The following is a 14,488-nucleotide window of genomic DNA, read 5'->3' on the forward strand; positions in this document are numbered from 1 at the left end:
GAACAGGGCTGTCTTTCCGACAGCCCTGTTCTTCACCTGAGGATGGCTGCTTGCGTTGTGGCCGAAACGTCGTGAGAATTGTATTTTATTGTTTTATTTTTATTATTTCCCTTCTACGTGACTTTACCGAAAGAACCAAGAAGAAGTCAATTTGTTATCTCCAACTTGCGTATCAGTTATCCTTATTTTATGACCACCACAACTATGATTGTATTTACAAACACTATAAACACACTAACCATTTGCTGCCACATATGGATACGGGGACATTTTCGCTGCGGCAGTTATTCAACATTCCCAGGCAATCACCTCCCCCTGGTGAAAAGCTTGCGTATTGAACACTGCAGACTTTGCACCCGGCATCATTGGTAAAGAGAGCAGAAAGGAATACTTGGATAGTTACGAGTGGTCATAAAGTTTTAAGAAAGAAGACGACCAAGTTAGGCAATGACTTTTTACTGCACTGCAGTTGTGTGTTCGTAGCTTTGTAAAAAAATAATCTGCAAGGCTAAAAAAGATTAACTTAATGGCAAAAAATATATTTTTCACGTTACATTGTGCACGACTGCTTTTGAAAAATCACAATTTAAACTGTAACTTACGCAACAGGGTAATGCAGTTTAACACGTAGGCTTGTACTTATATGCACTTATATACTGTACAATATTTACCTAGAGACCTCAGGAGCTACAATAGTTTGAGGAAGTAAATACTGTAAATGCCAACTCGTGTTTGCCAATATCAGGTGACAAGCGCAGGTGATTGATTCATGTATCCTAACTTCTGCCATCACATGCCAGTCATTAAATAAATCCATTAATGTATCGAAACCTCTGCCAACATATGCCAGTCGTTCAATAAATCCATTTATGTATCGTAACCTTTTCCATCACATGCCAGTCATTCAATGAATCCACTTTCAATTAAAAAAAAAACTGTCCCCCTTACAGATGCAATGTATCGTTACAATCCGTGATTACAATTCATGTACCAATTATATTTGTATCATTGCGGTGAATGGTAGCGTCTCTATTGGCTGAATGAGTGACCAGAACAATTAACAAACATTTGTTTTATTACGTGTACCTGTACAGTAACGTATATATTATCTCGACCACCCTGGAGACAGAGCGATTATGTAGGTTCGGGCAGGAGCGAGATGGATTGCAGGAGCGATAATGATTAACTCAGAGTAATGTTCCTTTAAGGACAGTCAGTTAACCCGTTGTTTTTGATTCCCATAGCTGGAATTTAGTTATTTATATTTAGTGCAGAACCAACTCTAATAAGGTGTTCTTTTTTGCAATCATCACAGCAGTGACCCGCCGAGAACCATCAACTAAATACAGTTGAGAATGCAGTTTAAAATCACAGGTGAGAAATGTGAAATTTGTACCCAGGATCTCAACTGGTAATGTGAAATTTGTACCCAGGATCTCAACTGGTAATGTGAAATTTGTACCCAGGATCTCAACTGACAATGTGAGGTTTTTTTGTACCCAGGATATCAGCGGGCAATGTGAAATTTGTACCCAGGATCACAACTGGTAATGTGAAATTTGTACCCAGGATCTCAACTGGTAATGTGAAATTTGTACCCAGGATCTCAACTGGTAATGTGAAATTTGTACCCAGGATCACAACTGGTAATGTGAAATTTGTACCCAGGATCACAACTGGTAATGTGAAATTTGTACCCAGGATCTCAACTGGTAATGTGAAATTTGTACCCAGGATCACAACTGGTAATGTGAAATTTGTACCCAGGATCTCAACTGGTAATGTGAAATTTGTACCCAGGATCTCAACTGGTAATGTGAAATTTGTACCCAGGATCTCAACTGACAATGTGAGGTTTTTTTGAACCCAGGATATCAGCGGGCAATGTGAAATTTGTACCCAGGATCTCAACTGGTAATGTGAAATTTGTACCCAGGATCACAACTGGTAATGTGAAATTTGTACCCAGGATCACAACTGGTAATGTGAAATTTGTACCCAGGATCTCAACTGGTAATGTGAAATTTGTACCCAGGATCTCAACTGGTAATGTGAAATTTGTACCCAGGATCACAACTGGTAATGTGAAATTTGTACCCAGGATCTCAACTGGTAATGTGAAATTTGTACCCAGGATCACAACTGGTAATGTGAAATTTGTACCCAGGATCTCAACTGGCAATGTGAAATTTGTACCCAGGATCACAACTGGTAATGTGAAATTTGTACCCAGGATCACAACTGGTAATGTGAAATTTGTACCCAGGATCTCAACTGGTAATGTGGGATTTGTACCCTGGGTCTCAACTGGTAATGTGAAATTTGTACCCAGGATCACAACTGGTAATGTGAAATTTGTACCCAGGATCTCAACTGGTAATGTGAAATTTGTACCCAGGATCACAACTGGTAATGTGAAATTTGTACCCAGGATCACAACTGGTAATGTGAAATGTGTACCCAGGATCTCAACTGGTAATGTGGGATTTGTACCCAGGATCACAACTGGTAATGTGAAATTTATACCCAGGATCACAACTGGTAATGTGAAATTTGTACCCAGGATCTCAACTGGTAATGTGAAATTTGTACCCAGGATCTCAACTGGTAATGTGAAATTTGTACCCAGGATCACAACTGGTAATGTGAAATTTGTACCCAGGATCTCAACTGGTAATGCGAAATTTGTACCCAGGATCTCAACTGGTAATGTGAAATTTGTACCCAGGATCACAACTGGTAATGTGGGATTTGTACCCAGGATCTCAACTGGTAATGTGAAATTTGTACCCAGGATCACAACTGGTAATGTGAAATTTGTACCCAGGATCTCAACTGGTAATGTGGGATTTGTACCCAGGATCTCAACTGGTAATGTGAAATTTGTACCCAGGATCTCAACTGGTAATGTGAAATTTGTACCCAGGATCTCAACTGACAATGTGAGGTTTTTTTGTACCCAGGATATCAGCGGGCAATGTGAAATTTGTACCCAGGATCTCAACTGGTAATGTGAAATTTGTACCCAGGATCACAACTGGTAATGTGAAATTTGTACCCAGGATCACAACTGGTAATGTGAAATTTGTACCCAGGATCTCAACTGGTAATGTGAAATTTGTACCCAGGATCTCAACTGGTAATGTGAAATTTGTACCCAGGATCACAACTGGTAATGTGAAATTTGTACCCAGGATCTCAACTGGTAATGTGAAATTTGTACCCAGGATCACAACTGGTAATGTGAAATTTGTACCCAGGATCTCAACTGGCAATGTGAAATTTGTACCCAGGATCACAACTGGTAATGTGAAATTTGTACCCAGGATCACAACTGGTAATGTGAAATTTGTACCCAGGATCTCAACTGGTAATGTGGGATTTGTACCCTGGGTCTCAACTGGTAATGTGAAATTTGTACCCAGGATCACAACTGGTAATGTGAAATTTGTACCCAGGATCTCAACTGGTAATGTGAAATTTGTACCCAGGATCACAACTGGTAATGTGAAATTTGTACCCAGGATCACAACTGGTAATGTGAAATGTGTACCCAGGATCTCAACTGGTAATGTGGGATTTGTACCCAGGATCACAACTGGTAATGTGAAATTTGTACCCAGGATCACAACTGGTAATGTGAAATTTGTACCCAGGATCTCAACTGGTAATGTGAAATTTGTACCCAGGATCTCAACTGGTAATGTGAAATTTGTACCCAGGATCACAACTGGTAATGTGGGATTTGTACCCAGGATCTCAACTGGTAATGTGACATTTGTACCCAGGATCACAACTGGTAATGTGAAATTTGTACCCTGGATCTCAACTGGTAATGTGAAATTTGTACCCAGGATCTCAACTGGTAATGTGACATTTGTACCCAGGATCACAACTGGTAATGTGAAATTTGTACCCTGGATCTCAACTGGTAATGTGAAATTTGTACCCAGGATCACAACTGGTAATGTGAAATTTGTACCCTGGATCTCAACTGGTAATGTGGGATTTGTACCCAGGATCTCAGCGGGCAATTTGGGATATGTACCCAGGATCTAAGCGGGAATGTAGGATTTGTACCCAGGCTCTCAGCAGGCAATGTGAAATTTGTATCCACAGATCTCAGCGGAAATGTGGGATTTGTACCGAGGCTCTCAGCGGTGCCAAGCTCAGCACTCTGAAGTTTGGCCAGGAAATGTACTTCCGAGGTGCTTTGAGGACAAAAATGAAAGTGGCTGCAGCTGAAACGCCCCAGTCTTGTGCATCATCACTCGTACTGGGGACCCGTGAATAAACGCGAGTCCATGTTAGAGCAATTGATTGCAATGGTCATGGGCCCTCCCAGCCGTGACATCAGTGCTCTTGATGCCTGTGATTAGAGGGGCTAGCAATACAGGAAGTCGTAGGTGAACATTGCTCTCTCACTTTGACTGTTGGGGTTTCCATTGCAGAGGCAACCATGGAAAGAGAACCCTTGCTCAAGAGGTATGTCTTGGAAAGTAAATGTTGGGCATTATTGTGCTTAGCACGTAAAAAAGTGGAACTTTAAAACATATATATTAATACACGTTTCGTTTTAACGTTGAGACACTGTGTTAGTACTGTACTTGTACAGCATAAGTTTCGGTTGTTACATACATAAAAATTGAATATACATGAGAAATATATACAGCATTTGAACAGAAAAAAACATTATTACAGTTCCAATAAAGCAACTGTATCACTTGTTTATAGAAAACTAGTTAGCAGAGGTATATGCTGTTTGCTGAGAAGCGAATACTCATCCTTGAAGGATTAGCTGTATACACAACATTTCATTCGCCCTACGAACAAATAAGGCACTCAATAGTGCGTGTATAAAGTAGCAAACAGTGAGGTTTATTGTGTTGTTGTGACTTTACGGACATTCTAAAAGCCTTGCATGGCATAGCGATTTCCTCTGCGTTGTAGAGTTACATGTAGACTGTCAAAACTTCCGTAATACTTTAAAGATGCACATTTGCAGTCCGTATCGGTGTTGTGGCTATTATTGTTTATATATATTTAAAAAAACCCTAGTTATAATATTTGCATTCAGTTCGTTGTCATTGTGTATATCGGCACACATCCGATATCTTTATTACGACACACTCCGTGAGATGTGAAGTGCTCGGTTCGACTTAAAAGTCCCTTAAGAACTTTAGTCGGACGGCTGATACGAATCAAAACTCTGCGCTGTGATGATATTTGGGAGAACAAAACTCCACACAATTGGAAAAGTACACGTTTACATACTCGTCTAGGTACGACCATGAGCTTTTGCATTGTTTGGGCCACGTTTAAGCTCCCTAGCCCTTCCAGAACACCATTTATATTTCAAACAACTCAAAACGCTCACATTTATTTGTGCAGTACTGTGTTTTTAACACAGTATCGGGCACCACGGTGGCTAGGACATGTTAACTACCTCGCCAGGTATACAGGAAGTCGTGGTTTCGAACCCGACCCTGACCCCTGCTGCTGTATATTTGGAGTTTGTGTGTCTCATCATCATCATCACAATGGCTAGGAGATGTTAACTACCTCGCTTGGTATACAGGAGGTCGTAGCTTCAATCCCTACCCTGACCCCAGCTGCTGCATATTTGGAGTTTTGTGTCTCTCTCTCTCATCATCATCACGGTGGCTAGGAGATGTTAACTACCTCGCCAGGTATACAGGAGGTCGTGGTTTCGATCCCTACCCTGACCCCTGCTGCTGTATAGTTGGAGTTTGTATCTCTCATCATCATCATCACAATGGCTAGGAGATGTTAACTACCTCGCCAGGTATACAGGATGTCGTGATTTCGATCCCGACCCTGACGCCTACTGCTGTATATTTGGAGTTTGCGTGTCTCTCTCTCATCATCATCATCACGGTGGCTAGGAGATGTTAACTACCTCGCCTGGTACACAGGAGGTCGTAGCTTCGATCCCGACCCTGACGCCTGCTGCTGCATATTTGGAGTTTGCGTGTCTCTCTCTCCCCGTGGTCCCGTGGATTTTTCTCCGGGTCCTCCGGGTTTTCACCCTCCACATTTATAATCAACATCACGCGTTTCGAGTACTGTATTTGACTGCTATTAATTTGCACGTGATAAGCCACTTCGTTGAGCTATCATTTGTGGCCAGGTCTTCTGAAAAAAAGCGAAACAGCCCAGTGGGCTTTAGACTTAAAACTTTCGTGACTGCAGGAATTCATATTCTCGGTTCTTTCGGTAAAGTCACGTAGATAAAAAACAAAAATCGAAATAAAAGCAAAAAACCCACGACGTTTCGATCGCTACACAAGCGGTCTTTTTCTCTCCACCTGAAGAAGACCGCTTGTGTTGCGATCGAAACGTCGTGGGTCTTTTGCTTTAATTTTGATTTTTGTTTTATATCTACGTGACTTTACCGAAAAAACCAAGAATATGAAGCCCAGGTGGACCTTACCTGGTAAAATAAAAAGTGTTTGACCATATTTTCAAATTTATATCGTGTCATTGTTATAGATGAACGGGCGGTGGCGCTGTAGTCAACTAATGGTGCTCTTCTTACGATTCATGTGACCGGTTTCAATTCCTGTTCATGGCTTAACATTAATGTTGAGTGACATCTCAACCGGCTCAATCCTTCAGCACCCCCAACCCTTCCCCCGCCCTCCCTTCACTATCTCGCCCTGACAAACGTGGTGAAGTATGGTCAGACAACTCACATGTCTGACACTGGGTGAGGGTGACCTTCACCTAACCAACAGTGGATTGATTGACAAAAGCTGGAAATCATTAGATAGTTAATGGACACGTGCGGTGTTGCAAGACTGTAATTCTCATGACATTTTCTTGGTTCTTTCGGTAAAGTCACGTAGAAGGGAAGTAATAAAATAATAAAAATAAAACATAATAAAACAATTCTCACGACGTTTCGGCCACAACGCAAGCAGCCGTCCTCAGGTGAAAACCAGGTCCGTCGAGGCGAATTGTTTTATTATGTTTTATTTTTATTATTTTATTACTTCCCTTCTACGTGACTTTACCGAAAGAACCAAGAAGATGAATCCCTGCAGTCACGAAAGCTTTAAATCGAAAAAAAAAATCTCATGACATTATTCCATAATAAGGTATAGATTAAATATCCCCTGAGAGGCTAAGGCATACAGGAAGTTTCTGATCACGTAACGTCCTGCTGTGTTATTACACGGACTGTAGCTGCCAGCTGTGTCCATTATGTGCCCCTTTCACACTGGCGCATCCAAGTCGAGCCAGTGCAGGGTCATCACCGCGCAGGTGGTTTTCCACTGGATGTTTGCCGAGCTGAGCCAGAATCAAGTCTTGATATGCTCTGGTTAGCTCTGATTCAGAGCTAAGCAGAGTGGGGTGATTCACGCGTTAATTAGGTGTCACTTTGATCAGTAATTCTAAGAGGACACGGCTTAACCATGTCATTTATTTAATTGCGCGTGACGTCGGTTACACGGCACGGCTTCTGCAGTGGAAAAAGATGTGCCACCTGAGGTGTGCTGAGCTGACTGGGCACTGCCCCAGGATGGTTTTGTTGTACGGTGGAAAAGATATCAAACATTGCTTTTCCATGAGCCACAGGTGTGCTGAGCTGACTGGGCACGGCCCCAGGATGGCTCTGTTGTGTGGTGGAAAAGATATCAAACATTGCTTTTCCATGAGCCACAGGTGTGCTGAGCTGACTGGGCACTGCCCCAGGATGGCTCTGTTGTGTGGTGGAAAAGATATCAAACATTGCTTTTCCATGAGCCACAGAATTCGGTCCGTACCCGAATTGACTCGCTGGTGCCGCATTTCCATGTTTTTAGTTAACTCTACTTGTTTGACATTTCGTACCGTGCTGAATCACTAAGCATGATGTTCTGAATTCCTTGTCAGAATTATAGCCTTGCAGAAATATATCACCAAATAAGTCAATAATTGTTTTTCGAGTGGATGCAGGGGTCACGTGAACTACAGTCCATCCAACATATTAATACATTTCTAGAATAGATTCTTATGTTCACGATTCAATGCATGTGTCATGAGCGTGAGAATCCATTCTAAACGAATAATCGACGCATTATTACGTGGCCAGAACAAGACGGGGTTCTACGGAGCCAACACTAAACCAGCGCACCAAAGCCAACAACAGCTCCCCCCACTGTGGAAACAAGGCATTGGGGGACTGCACAATTACACGTGAATCTCTTTTAGGTTTTTTCGGTAAAGTCACGTAGGTAAAAAATAAAATTAAAAGTTAATAAAAGTAATAATGGAAAAAAAAGTAATTAATAAATCACGACGTTTCGGAGGCAACACAAGTCTCTGTCATCAGGTGGGACCGTCACAGCTAAAATTACCTCCACCTTAACTTGTATTTAAGGGCTGGTCTTTTGGAATTTTCCTCACTTGATGCAGTAATTTTAGCTGTGACAGTCCCACCTGATGACGGAGACTTGTGTTGCCTCCGAAACGTCGTGATTTATTATTTTATTTTATTTCCATTATTACTTTTAATTGTATTTTTTACCTACGTGACTTTACCGAAAAAACCTAAGAGTATGAATCCTTGCAGTCACGAAAGCTTCAAATCTAGAAGTGAATATCTTTGTTAATCTACTGCTGGATGAGAGCCTCTCCACACCGCGTAGGTTGTGAGGGTTATTTGACCATACTCTACTCTATATTGCGAGTTTGGGTTGGTGAAGGCAGCGAGCATAGACGTGGGGGCATAGAAGTGCAGTACAACAACGGATATTGCGGCACTGCCCTTTGCTTCCCATCACGTATGCTATAACACCTGTTATCAGAATGTTTAGACTGGAAGAATCCGATGAGCTATGAAGCTCTTTTCACAGATGCTCAGTAGGGGCGGATCGGAAAGTTTAAATCACAATGCAAAAAAACCGATAGGAGTGCAAAATAGATCAAAGGTAAGCAAGTTAATACATTTGGTAGATAATGTAAACGGGATGTAAATGGGATTAAAAGACGGTATTTGTTTCAGACGAGAGTGCGCTTTAGTGAAGGTACAATGCCAATGTTGCGACATAAAAGTAGAACGGAAGTAGGGGGGGGTTGCATCATTTTTGAGGCACCGTGCCAGGCACGTGATGGGAATGACTCATAAAGTAGTCAATGTTAAAACTTTAAAGGGCCACCTCAGGCCAAATAAAAAAAATGGCCAACAGCAAGAGTAGCATGAGTACATTTGCTTATGCTCCACCGCATTTTGGGAAATTAACTTGAATTTCCAAATTTGGCAAATATATGTACGATTTTTGTTAAATTGTTGCCATCAGGAAGCATGTCTTGTACCATTTATTGTAAGACTACATTTCAGTAGATGTATTACGTGAATTTTTTTAGTAATACAGTAATATACGTGTTACGTGTTATTACAATTTTTTTCATGAGAATGAAACATCGGTATAATGATGGTTACAGGTGTTGCGTTCTCAAAGACAAAGTGATGATGCAATCTGCTGTACGGAATGGTTCCAGCCATTTGCTTCCAAAAATCACGAAAACAATACCGTGCCATCTTTTATATCCTTCCTTGAAATTATTTAAAAGTACAATGTGTATTGTGATTTAGAAAACACATTCCTGCGGAGGGAGCTGGTAGGAACGTTGGGTTGCTCGGTCAATGGCCAGGGTCAACGGCGGCGTGGTGTATTCCGCAAATATGCCCGACTGTGAGGGCGGGCACAAGCCGGCGTGAGTAGGTTAAACGTAGAGTTTTATAAGGGCACCACGAGGTGACCAGCCCCTCCCCACCCAGCCCCTCCCCACCCTCCCCACCCAGCCCCTCCCTCCCCACCCAGCCCCTCCTTGCACGACGGACGGATGGACACAATAACCCCCTGTTTAACCAGGAGCTTCCTACCAGTAATAATTTAATTACTTGTTAGGAAACCGCACAGTTGACAGTATTGAATTAGGACTGTGGCAGCTGACTGGATAGCAGGGAGAAATGTTTGCAAATTTGCACAGTTGTGTTTACCCTGCATCCCAAAGGTTTACGCAAGATTATTAATTTGACCAGTTTTCAATAGAACTCAACGCACTCGTCATCAATGAGAAAACGGGCGAATTTGTGTCTTTTCGTTCACATATGAATCAAAATTAACATGTATTTATTCTAAAGTAATACAAAAATTACTACAAAAGATTTAGAAGTGAGTAGTTTTTCGAGATTTACGATTATACTGTAAATCACTTTCACGAATCAGCTCCCAAATGTAATCTCCCATCATGTTCTTATGATACTGTCCTTGGTAGAGGCGTTCAAAGTCCAGTATGTCCTGGTGGAAGCGCTCACCTTGCTCCTCCGAGTACGCTCCTACGTTCTCCTTGAATTTATCAAGATGAGCATCAAGGATATGGACTTTGAGGGACATCCTACAGCCCATTGTGCCGTAGTTCTTTACCAGAGTCTCAACCAGCTCCACATAGTTTTCGACCTTGTGATTGCCCAGAAAGCCACGAACCACTGCGACAAAGCTGTTCCAAGCCACTTTCTCCTTACTAGTGAGCTTCTTGGGGAATTCATTTCACTCCAGGATCTTCTTTATCTGTGGTCCGACGAAGACACCAGCTTTGACCTTTGTCTCAGACAGCATAGCGAAGAAGTCTTGAAGGTACTTGAAGGCTGCCGACTCCTTATCTAGAGCTCTGACAAATAGATTCATAAGGTTCAATCTTAATTTTAGGACTTTCGTGAGTGCAGGAATTATTATTTGGTTCTTTCGGTTAAGTCACGTCTAAAGATAAAATAACAAATTAAATAATAGCATATTACGACGTTTCGATTGCAACACAAGCAATCATCATCAGGTATAATGAAATTTTATGTCGCTATTTCATTATACCTGATGATGATTGCTTGTGTTGCAATCGAAACGTCGTAATATGCTATTATTTAATTTATTAATTTATCTTTAGACGTGACTTAACCGAAAGAACCAAATAATAATAAAAGATTCATAAGGCCCAATTCGATGTGCAGTGGTGACATCAGCACCTTCCGGGGTTCATCAGTGGCTCCCAATTGACGTTGTTTCTCCCCACAGAGAACTCGGTCCGCTGTGGCCAGTCCCGCCTGTGGTAGTGCGCCTTGGTGTCCCTGCTGTCTCAAAGGCAGAGATAGTAGGGAAACTTGGTAAAACCGCCTTGGAGACCCATCAGGAATGCCACCATATTGAAATCCCCGATGACCTCCCAGCCGTACTCATCATACTTCAAGGCGTCCAGCAAGGTCTTGATGCTGTTGTAATCCTATTTGAGGTGCACCGAGCGAGCCAGGGGAAGAGACGGGCACTTGTTACCATTATCGAGCAGCACGGCTTTGAGGCTCCTGGATGAGCTGTCAATGAAGAGGCACCACTCATTCTGGTTACAGGCAATTCCGATTGCCTCGAACAGACTGGTCACATTGTGGCGGAAGCAGAGCCCATCTTGACGGGTGAAGAAGCTGCAAAAAGGTTCGTGACGCTTTCTCTGATCTGTGACTTGCACACTTTCATCCAACAAATTACACTGCTTGAGCCTAGATGTCAAAAGCTCGGCATTGAATTTGGTGAGACCAATATATCTGATCAAGTCGTTGAGGTCTAAAGGTTGGGGTAGTATGGGTTTCTCTCCTCATTTTCACCTGAAATTGTCATTTGGATCTATGACGTCTTCCTCGCTCTCTGACTTGCTGCTCTCTTCTAAAGACGGCTGCTCTCTCTCCAGAAGAGTGGTTACAGGGAGCTCATGGCAGTGTGGCAACGGGGCGATGGATGAAGGAAGGTCCGGATACGTGATGGCAGGTGCATTCTTGCCAGTCCGACGTTTGGTCGGGTCCACCATGCAGAAGTAGCAGTTGCTTGAGTGGTCAGTGGGTTCCCGCAAAATTCTTGGGATAGCGAACTTCATGGCTCTCTTTTCCCATCTGTACCATCCTAAAAAAATACATTTATTTCACCCATGACTAATGTGTAAGAGATTCTCGCAACATTTTTCATGTATGATATTTTTTCAATAACATTGAAAATTGTAAAACATTTTAAATAAAAAAACTTTTACAATTAATAATGTTTCAACATTTTATAACATAAAATTCTGAGCAACAATTGCATATCTTACCGTCCAGAGTATTTCTGCATTGCTCGCAGGTGAAATGAGGTGCCCAGGGTTTGTATTGATCCCCGACAGGCATGCCAAAATATGCCTTGTAGGCCTCACACATCTTAGCAGATGCTTCCACAGAGTACTTTTTCGCTCTTGTCTTGATAAATTGGCTACAGACATAGAAAAAGCGTCTGCTGGATGCTTGCAGCCTCTTGATTCCATCTCAGAAAAATGCAGATATGTATCCACTTAGGCAGCTGGAACTAAACTGAACTGGTGGGCTTAAGGCCCCTGTATTTATACTTCTATTTATATCACTGGAAAGTTTTAGAATGTTCTAGAAGTTACTCCAAGTTTACTCAGCACTCAATCTATATGGAATGTTTTGGAAAATAGGTAAATTTCAAAATATCACTGTCCTGGTCACAAAAGCAAAGTTTGTGGGGAATAATAGCAATTTTCTGTACGTTTGAGGCATAAGCAATTAGGAATTAACACTTACTACCCAGGTACAAAAAAATAAAAATAAATTGTTACAGTGTTATTTGAAGCACCTTCAAAAATTCAGTCGGGTCTTCCGCCATCCAACGTGATTTGAACCGTTGGAACCAACGTTGGCCCATCATCATTGACACTAAAACGTTGACGCAACATTTCATGTTCTTTTGGGGAGTGGTTTTAGTACACCAGATGCCCCCCCCCCCGCCAATGTGTGCAGATAGTCCATTCCTATTAACCCATACAGTTTCCCCATATTATAGTGCAGGGGAATTGAGTTTGCAGGTCCATATGGCGTACAGCTGTTTCAATGCGGGCAAAAAAATAATTTATGTTTGTTTGTGTTTCTCCCTTGTAATGGGACTTTGAGGATGAACCTTGGGATTAATAAATATTGACCAATATGGTCTGAATTGTTTGTAATAAGGTAGGCACTGATAAGGGGTTGACATGTATGAGATACTCTTGAACCTCTTGCATGTAGGGTGTGTAGGCATATATGCTGACAAAATCAATGCATTTTTTTGGTGGGAGAGGGGGTCAACAATTTTTGGAAACCTGTTGAATCGACTTTTTACCCCTACATCTGGATGGGGGGGGGGTTCACTTTCTATAACTTTTTGATTCAGGCCTTCTGAAAGGTTCTTATAATGTGGTTGACTGGACACGAGTCACTTGGGAGATGGGGTTACACAACAGAGCCACTCCCCACACCACTCAAATGTCACCACCCCCTCCCACGCATGCCTGGCTTGCAAGCTCTCTTTAAACGAGCATGGGATGGTGCCTTGAGATCGCATTCCTGCACGTGAGCCTCGAGTCGAGAAGCAAAACGTGCTTAGGCTGCTGTCTGTTGTCGCTAGCTTGTTAAAGACTTAAGGTCGCTTTTTAGTTGCTCCGAATATTTTGCTGCTGCTGCTGCTTTGTCCGATCAGAGCAACATGGAGCACGACAAATTAGTTGGGTACGTTTTGCATGCTTTTTTAAGACGCTGTCACGGGTTCGTTGTTCTTTTTGAGCAAGTGAGATTAACATAGAAGGTGGTCGTACAATCTAGTGTCGGGGGGCACGCGTGCATTTTACCAAGTCTTTGTGTTTTAACGTAACGCCGTGTCTTTAACACGTGTTGTTTTTCATCTCTGTTCCCTGGAGAGGATGTGTAACAGCGTGCATTAGGTCATACACTGTACTTGATCATGGTCCTGTACTGCTTGTTGGTGCTGAATACATTGCCAAATACATTAGACAGCTGTGCGCACATACACGATTGTATACTCTAATTGCGCTCTCGAGGTGTGTTTTGTTATTTACTATATATATGACATGTGCTTTTAAGTCATAGCCTGTGAATAAGGCAGCACTTGGGATTGCAAATGCAAGTGTGAACTGGTTTGAGCCGGACATTTGGGAGTGAGGTCAGGGAGGGCCAGTGGGCGGCACTCCATCATTGAGACCGAGGGCTTAGACAATTGATACACAGGAACGCCCTGATTTGAATTCACATATTACGCTTAACGCCCCATCTTTTAAAGCAAAACATTACAACATCTGTTCCACAGAGACCCTTTAATGAATGTCAATACCCCCAGCTTTAAAACGGTTCCCAACATCTCACGATTGGCCACAGTGAAATGTTTTTGTGCTTGGGCCACAGATGTTTTTAGTTAGGCAAGGCATTTTAGTGTACTGTATTGTACCGTATTTGCTGCAGTAGACAGTGTAGCAGTCCTTACGCATGTTCGTCTGTGTCTAACGCCCCCAAAGTTCTATGTTTCCTACCTTGACGAAACTTACATTGACCAAGTTGGTGAGGTTTGGTCAACCATTCCCCCATGTCCAAAATTGTGTGCAGTGGTGTTCATCCAAAAGT

At 42.2% G+C, this 14,488-nt stretch overlaps 1 protein-coding gene across 2 annotated transcripts in view; it reads left to right on the forward strand.

Annotated features, from left to right (window-relative positions):
• Positions 1–4,394: 4,394 nt before the first annotated feature.
• The window catches only part of SSUH2 (ssu-2 homolog), a 50,173-nt gene continuing 40,079 nt past the window's right edge, over positions 4,395–14,488 (forward strand). The window contains exon 1 of one of the 2 annotated variants that reach the window (XM_061551881.1): positions 4,395–4,485. In XM_061551881.1, coding sequence (XP_061407865.1) covers positions 4,460–4,485 — 26 coding nt within the window. In that variant the 5' untranslated portion in view covers positions 4,395–4,459. Of the gene's footprint in view, positions 4,486–13,380; positions 13,583–14,488 lie in introns of those variants that run through there. The other variant, XM_061551882.1, reaches the window with a different exon arrangement.

Source organism: Lethenteron reissneri, chromosome 15, assembly GCF_015708825.2.
Source record: "Lethenteron reissneri isolate LAM-NWPU_2019-01 chromosome 15, ASM1570882v1, whole genome shotgun sequence".
In the NCBI taxonomy this organism is placed as follows: Eukaryota; Metazoa; Chordata; class Hyperoartia; order Petromyzontiformes; family Petromyzontidae; genus Lethenteron; species Lethenteron reissneri.